The 8698-nt window shown below is 39.4% G+C and overlaps 1 protein-coding gene across 1 annotated transcript in view; it reads right to left on the bottom strand.

Annotated features, from left to right (window-relative positions):
• Positions 1–8327, bottom strand: part of LOC144975266 (uncharacterized) — a 221062-nt gene extending 212735 nt beyond the window's left edge. Inside the window, exons 1-2 of the mRNA XM_078919190.1 lie at positions 7535–8327; positions 5069–5199 (exon numbers count right to left, since the gene is read on the bottom strand). Of these exons, the coding sequence (XP_078775316.1) occupies positions 5069–5199; positions 7535–7642 (239 nt within the window). The 5' untranslated portion in view covers positions 7643–8327. The remainder of the gene's footprint in view (positions 1–5068; positions 5200–7534) is intronic.
• Between the last annotated feature and the right edge of the window lie 371 nt (positions 8328–8698).

Below are 8698 nucleotides of genomic sequence, written 5' to 3'. Positions count from 1 at the left end.
AGGCATCTGGACATCGTACAAGGACAATCCACCCCCCCCCCCTCCCCTACCCCACCCCCAAAGGAATTTTCTAGAGAAATGGCACAATATCGTACAATCCTCAGGTCTAGTTTCATTACCGAAGTAAAAACCACAACCCAAACCGCAAACACTTCCATCATATGGGACGTCCCTCAAACCCGTGAGACGTTCAACGTCTTAGGCAAGGGGGAGATAATCAGGAGCGCCTTGCAAATCATCAGATGAATTAATCAACTTTGTAATACCAATGGTATGCGTATCTGCTACAAGAGATTACACTTACATGCAGCATTTCTATACCAACGGTAATGATATTATAAACAACAACAACAATAACAATAACACTCCTCAAACCAAAATGAAAAAAACAATATCATCACAAGAAACATTTGTAAAAAAAACAAGCCACAACAACATCAATAACAACGACGACGACAACAAACAACAATTACAATACATGCGCCAGGATGAAGTCATGAAAAATAGGGAACAGTCTTTCTCTCTCTCTCTCTCTCTCTCTCTCTCTCTCTCTCTCTCTCTCTCTCTCTCTCTCTCTCTCTCTCTCTCTAGGTATCTCTCTCTCTAGGTATCTCTCTCTCTCTCTCTCTAGGTATCTCTCTCTCTCTCTCTCTCTCTCTCTCTCTCTCGACTCTTGTTTCGAACAAGACAATTTTCCCCCAAAAGAATATCTAAAACCGAATTAAAGCTCTTTTTCAGTGACGGAAAACGATATGAACTTAAAAACTTTGAAGGAATGAGGGGGAGGATGATCTTCAAGTACATGTGCTTCGTAGAATCGACACACAACAAGGCCCACGTGTTCTGCAAGGGCCGACACTTGAAATACTTACAGAAATAAATGACAAGGAAATTAAACTCCAACAGTAAACAATGTTACCTGGCCCTCCACCTCGAGGATGCAGCACACACGTGCAGGGGCGGCTCGCAGCCCAGACAAACGGGGGCTTTGTCCCACGTCGACACTGGAGGCCATTGGCAGTGGCGGCTCTTATCGAGAGGTGAACGATTCAACAACAACCACGACGACGACGATCAGGGGCCTCCTGTGATATTCCAGTGAAAACTAAAACTAAATACCGGTAGTTAAAACAACAAACACTTAACCACACAATTAACTCTGCGAGCTGCTCACATCAACCAAAGTATGCAACGCAGAGAAGTTGTGAAGAATAACATTCAATCAGTACGTTGAGAAAGGATAAAAATTATATATATATATATATATATATATATATATATATATATATATATATATAAGCGCTTTAAATATGCCATTTGAACTGCTTGTATTATGATTAGTGTGCCTAAAGTTGCCTGCCTCCATAATCCACCCCTTGGGTCATAATATAGCCTACTATATCTTCTCTAATTTCACAGGCAGAGTACCTGTCGCCTATAAAGTGCCTACACAAATGTATCTCTACATCATTGCATATTATAGCCGGGTATGTATATTCACACCTGTTCTGAAAATTTGTATTGGGTGCCTTGCCCAGAGTTTCTTGATCACTACCCTCCGTTTTCTTCCATACTCAATGTTGTTTCACAAAACCCTGACAAAACAACGTTACGTTTGGCCATCAGCGTCATTGTCATTTATAAGAAATTAGAAAATAATAATATTCGCTCAAGTGACTATTTCTGGCTGAAAAATAAATGCGTTTATTAAACACCTGCAGAGATCACTGTAGATTTGTGTTTAATTATATTCATTTATTCATTCATCTGTTATATTTATCAGATCATTTATTTATGTATTCATTTATTTATTTATGTATATATTTATCTATTTTTTATTCATTTATCTATTTATTCATTCAGTCAGTGATTCAATCACCCACTTTCAGATTGCTTTGGTTTGCTTTCGTTCTGGTTTGGTTCAGATCATGTGTCCTGTTTTTTCATATTGGTTTGTATTTGAGTTGTATTCACAGAAAAACAAAAACAAGAAGATTACAACTTGATCTTAAAATTCGAAGTGAACGCAAAACAAAAATCAAAATTCCAGAAACTTCCAATGAGTCAAAATGAGAATTGCAGTGTCTGCCAAAGCAAAGACAAAATAACCCTGTCTGTGCTTGAGTCTTCAGGGCGTAGAAGGGAGAGAGATAGAGAGAGAGAGAGAGAGAGAGAGAGAGAGAGAGACCAATATAGGGTCAAATAGAGAGCTATAGAGAGAGAGAAAGAGAGAGGGAGGGAGGGAGAGAAAGAGAGTCTGAGAAAGAATGAGCTAGAGAGACAGAGAGAGAGAGAGAGAGAGGATAGAGAGAGAGAGAGAGAGAGAGAGAAACCCCGTCATAGTGTCATCACAGCTGGTTACGAACGGAACAGACAGTAATCCAAATTGACTTGGACGGGTTTGTCCATGCGTGTCCATGCACAAAATAGGAATACACACTCACACTACACACACACACACACACTCACACTACACACACACTTGTAAACACACACAAACACAATAATATACACACTTCCAAAGGGGGGGGGGGGGGAACAAATTGGGAGAGGGAGATGGGTAGTCACAGAGGAAGAGATAAAGAGAGAAGGGGAAAAAAGAGAGAGGGGGGAGGTGGAGGAAGAAAGAGAAAGATATGAGGAGGAGGAAGGGGGAGAAGAGAGTATAGGGGAAAGGGGGGGGGGGGTCTTTTCAATACCAATTTCAATTTCATGGATAAAATCCACATACCAACGGCGTTGAGTTGGCATTGAAGGATGACCCCCGTACCGTATTCATTCAATTCGTACAGCAGACGCCAGCCATCATTTCATTGGGCCGATATTATATCTATCGTGTCACCGGGCGATTAGGGTTAAAGAGTTAATATCGCAGGGGCGGTACGACATGGGTTAATAACGCCATCATATGTTATTACACCCACGTCGCCTGCTATTATCAATAAATACTCTATAATTACATACCTATCAGTATAGAAATGAAACGCTTACTTAAAATTTGGGCCAGAAAAATCGTCCTTCAAATATCAATCGATCAAAATGACCCTCGTCTTGGCAAAAAATATCAAAACCAGGGACTTGCGAAGTCTTCAGGGAGTCCCAGGTTTGAGAATTTTTTACCAAGATGAGAGTCATTTAAACCGATCGATATTTGAATGACGAGTTTTCTGGTCAAAATTTTTAAATACGTGTTTTGTTGGGGGTTTTTTAATTAAAGAATACGGCAGATACAGGCCATGGGGTACAAAATTCGCCCATTGTCTTTTGATGCGTCGTCACTGAATGGTCTTTATGTATGCAATTCGTAAAAAACGTGGAATTCCTAAAAAATATATAATATTTTTTTTTAATATATAAATTTAAAAAACATGAAATGTTATGATGAAAACACAAAGGCATGTACAGGCCCAACAATGTGATTTGATAGAATCTTAGAGATGCTGAAAACAAACAGAGAGAGAGAGAGAGAGAGAGAGAGAGAGAGAGACAGAGAGAGAGACAGAGAGAGAGAGAAGATAATGAGAAGGGGTGGAGAAATGAACGAATGAAAAGGTTTGAATACAGAATAAGCAGTTACGAGACAGGTAGGAAAATAATACCTATAATGTATAATATGAGTATTGATGTAAATAAATAAATATATCTAAGTATAAAAAGAAAAAGATTATTTATAATAGATTAATGTAGGGTTAGAAATGATAATATGATAATAGGGGCCTTTTGTTCTGTTTGGACGAAAGGGGGTGGGGGGGGGGGGGGTTAGAGAGGTGAAATGTTTGTGGTCCTTACAACAACAAAAACAACAATAGGAATGATAACTATATTATTACTGGTTAGATAGCCACGATGACGGTGATGATGAAGATAATGATGATGGTGGTGGTGGTCGTGGTGGTGATAATGATGATGATAATGATGATGACGATGGCGGATAGTGCAGTAGATGTTGTGCCTTGTTATCAAAACGTCAAAACACTGGATAATCAAATTGTCAGCAACGAGGCACGCATTGAGACAACTCTAAATATTTTGACACTCGATTACCTCCCCTTGATGTATGTGGGGGAGAGAGAGAGAGAGAGAGAGAGAGAGAGAGAGAGAGAGAGAGAGAGAGGGGGGGGGGCGAGAGTAAACAATAGAGATAAATAACAAAATCCTGCCAAAAACATTTTCGTTCTTTCGGGACGGAAAAAGAAACATTTTTGACATTTGAGCATTCGCATAGCGCAAAATTCATAAAACCTGCTCAAAGCGCTATACACGTCGCCCTCGCCAACAGTAACACAATACATACAGAACGCGACAAGACGCCTGTTAAGTGATAATATATTTTTTCTTTCTGACAGAGACAACTCTGATTACGCCCAAGAACATTTTACCACCGAGTACAATGAGAGAATAGGTAAAGAGTCTTTTCCTTCAACTATCCGCTGCTCAGGGCAGGACTCGAATCCTGGACCTTCCATATATCACGGTAAAGGAAGTCGCCTCATTCATGGACAAGTGGAGAATGTTGTCTCTGTCCCCCAAAAATGTGCAATATCGCCTAACAGGCGTCATGTCTCGTCCTGCGTATTACATTTTGCTGTTAGCTACGGACCCTTTGTAAAACGGTTTGAGCACGTTTAGTGGATATTGATCTATATAAGTGCCTAAAGATCATGGTCAAGAGAGTAAATATAATGATAACGAGAAGACTTGTGGGAAGAGACACGAAATTGCCTAGTTCTGGAAAAGAGCAGAAAGCAACAACGGGTTTGGAAGAACAAGGAGTTGGTGCATAGCCCTAATTTCCACGTTACATCCCCGGCGAAAGGGCATGTGTCGAGAGAGGGCATGGAGTAGGTCAGAGCGACTGAAAGCAACAACGGGTTTGGAAGAACAAGGAGTTGGTGCATGGCCCTAATTTCCACGTTACATCCCCGGCGAAAGGGCATGTGTCGAGAGAGGGCATGGAGTAGGTCAGAAAGACAGAAAGCTAGGACTTCATATACATGTCACTGACTGAAAGACAAAGACGCTCGTTACGCAGACAGGTGGCTTTAGGTAGTATGTTCTATGTACTTACCTCCAGTAGTGAAGACTCAGTCCCGGGCACGATTCACACTTGGTGCACATCCGGGTGCTATCCGTAAATCCGTGGTTGTTATCCTCGTTGCCATGGAGATGGTCGTTGGCCCGAAGGGCTGACGTATAATCCTGGAGGGGTGAGATAAGGATAAATGATGATTTCTAGTCATTATTGTAAAAATTTACAGACTAGAAAAAAAGGCCAGAGCTATTCGTCAATGTCCACCCAGCAGTGATTGGGTAGCTGGGTATGTTAGATCTGGCGGAAAGTACTTAGCGATATACTAGCGACATATCCAAAGGGTAGTAAGTAATTGATATTATCCATTTCACGTAGTTAAAGAAACAGCTCCATTGGCCTATTAATGGTTCCGCGTCACTAGATAGTATGAAGTGACGTCAACTTCATTCTATCTATAGTAAAAGTAGAAGAGAAGAAAAAAAGTTGTCCTTCGAAGACATTAGGCCCGTGGAGCCAGAGCTTATCCCGGTTTTATCACCGTGAAACGGACAATAGCAATTACTTTAGGTCGCAAAGTACTTTCCGACAGATTTAACAGACTCACCTACCCAATCACTGCAGGGAGGACGGGGGGTGGGGGGGGGGTCAGAAAAATAACAAATTTGTAGACGGCATACGGGATCGATCTTGGTCCCTTTGCCCGTGAGGCGAGTGCTCTACCAACTGAGCTATCCGGACCCCTGCTATCGTTTAAGTATGAGGATCGGATAAGCTTTGTTTCTAATTTCCACAACTTTCTATTTTCACCATCAACCTTATCTTATCTGATAAAATGCCATAAAATTGACACTTTATGACATGCATCGTTTGTCTCTGTCGATTCCCCTTGTCTTTACCCTAGATAATGTAACACATTCTATCTGCTAATCTCTGTTGGAAAACAATAATCATTATAATCAGTGCTGACGGTGGGCGATAATGTGGTCTAGTGGTATGACACTCGCTTCCGGGTCGGAAGGTCCTAGGTTCGAGCCTCACTCGGCGCATGGTTGACTCCTTGGAAAAGGCTCTTTACTCATATTACATTCTTTCACCGTACTCGGGTGTAAAATGAGTACCTGGCCGTTAACAGTGTTGTCTCTGTCGGAAAAAAAAATTATAATATCGCCTAATAAGCGTCATGTCTCGTTATACATGTTACGTGTTGCTGTTGGCCAGGACACTTGTAACGTTGAGCCGTTTGTGGATTGCTATATAAAAGATCAAGTTTGTTTTGTTTTTCTTTTTTGATGGTGACAAAAAGTTTTTTAAAAAGGAGGAAAATTTTGAATGACTGCCTGTAAGTCCCATTTTTACTGCACTCACCTTCACTTCAAGGGCGATTGTAGTGATAAATTATCGTTAATGTTCTAATGAAAGAGTGAACATGTAGAGGCTTCGGATGGGAGCAATGCAGACAAGAGTTTGGGTCAACACTTCATCAGCACAACAATTAAGCAAAATAACGTGGAAATCAAATAAAATACTTTATTTGTTTTCCAAGATCATTTGTTTATTGATATGCTGATGAAGTGTTTGTACCCAAAACGTCCATTATCTGCATTGCTCCGATCCGAAACTTCTACATTTTCACTCCTATATTTCACGATCCAAGGCTCAGCAGCACCCCCCCCCCCCCCCGCCAAGCGTGCTTACTTCTATTGACACTCTGTAATTTCGAGTGTTCTCAAAGATTTCAAACAAAAAAATAAAGAAGTGACTACACTGTATATAATCCTCATTAACAGTAGATACCAGCCCCTCGACAACGTCATATGTAAACATGGTAGGATTGGAGCACAGCAAAGCACACAGTTTTTATTCTGGTATTGTCAAGAATCCTCTGTCAACCGTGTCAATGAACTACACAGAATTATGTATAAATTACCGTTTAATTGATCAAAACTTTGTAACTAGTCACCATCTGGCGGTATAAAACATACAATGATAGAGGTCGATTTCATTCACGTTAACTTTATAAACAACCAATAGTTGCGAGCAGTGTGAGGGTGTGATCACAAATTATTAAGTTTTGATGGTCAAAATCTACTGTTAATACATAGGCATGGATATACTTCATTAGCTCCGTTTGAATGTTAAAAACTCAATTATTTGAGAACCACCAATATTTGCGGGGGAATAAAAATAAAAGAAATCTCTCTCTCTCTCTCTCTCTCTCTCTCTCTCTCTCTCTCTCTCTCTCTCTCTCTCTCTCTCTCTCTCTCTCTTCTCTCTCTCTCTCCTTTTTTTTCTTTCTCCTTAAAAATATCAACTGATTTATTCGAATCAGTGATGAAAACAAAACAAACCAAATAATAATAATAATAATAATAATAATAATAATAATAATAATAATCATCATATATAATCAATCATCAATCATCAATCATCATCATCATCATCACCATAATAAATAAATAAATAAATAAATAACTACAATATATAACTGAGCCAACCCCTCACCCTGACTGTTGGGTCATCCGTAGAGAAGGTGATAGCTTTGTGTAACTTCTTCGATCCATTTTTGGAAGTGCTGGCCTTATCTGGCGCCGAAATACCCCCCGTTGCCATGGTTCGGTGCCTTATATCCAATATCTTTTTGCTTTCAAAACCCACCAACGAACAAGTACACACACACAACACACACAATGTGATTTCAGACAAATAATCCTAAATCCAAAGAAATAACACACTTCTACCAATACACACCGGACCACAATGATCTAAAATATGAGACATGATGACGTCATTATGAATGGATGCCATTTCAAGATGTTTCACCATTAATTAATTAATTTATTAATTATCATCATTCCCGATGACCCAATTATCCGAGTTGTTATAATCCGGAGTCATGAAATATATATTATAGAATATATCATGTAATCCACACAAGAAAAGATCCGTTGAATCGTCTGTGATATAAAATAATATATTCTATGATATCAAATGTTTTTTTTTTCTGTGAGATCTTAATCCCAAACATCAAAAACAACAAACAAGTAAGGCACAGATAAGCACACAGCGCAGACCTGCCAACTTGAAATTTAAAAAATTCGTATTTCTTAGGAGATAATAACTGGTTATTAGAGAGAGTTTGCGGTAATGACTAAGGGAGATAATTTTTGCCATTTTACACGGTTCAGTCCCTTGATTACGGTACAGACTATGTTAAAAATAAACAATTTACCCTCACAAGGAATACATAACACTTTAAAATCCTCTAAAATATGTACTCTGGTATCAACTTTCATGTTTAATATGACTTAATGACTTAGCTGCTATGAAGTTCTGAATTTGAGCCAATTTCGTAATTCTACGAGGTATTCTTATAGTAGGCAGCCTGAAAGAGCCCAACTCTTCAAGAGCTAAAAAAAAAAAAAAAAAAAAAAAAAAAAAAAAAGGACGTCTAGAAACACTATACTGCGTATCTCTGAAACCCATATTTAAAATTTGGCCAATAAACTCGTCTTCAAAATATCTATCGACTTAAATGACTCTCATCTTGGCAAACTCTCAAACTTAAACCAGGACTTCGCGAAGCACACGGCCAGGGCAAAACCAAGTAATCTCATTCCAAGACAGACAGAAAGCAAATTGGGAAACAGACATAAGGGATAGAAGACA

This window comes from Berghia stephanieae, chromosome 6 (genome assembly GCF_034508935.2).
Source record: "Berghia stephanieae isolate SIO BIC M18660-M18661 chromosome 6, UCSD_Bste_1.3, whole genome shotgun sequence".
Taxonomy (NCBI): Eukaryota; Metazoa; Mollusca; class Gastropoda; order Nudibranchia; family Aeolidiidae; genus Berghia; species Berghia stephanieae.
Note: the sequence above shows the minus strand (reverse complement) of the source record. Positions and strands in the feature narration are given on the sequence as shown.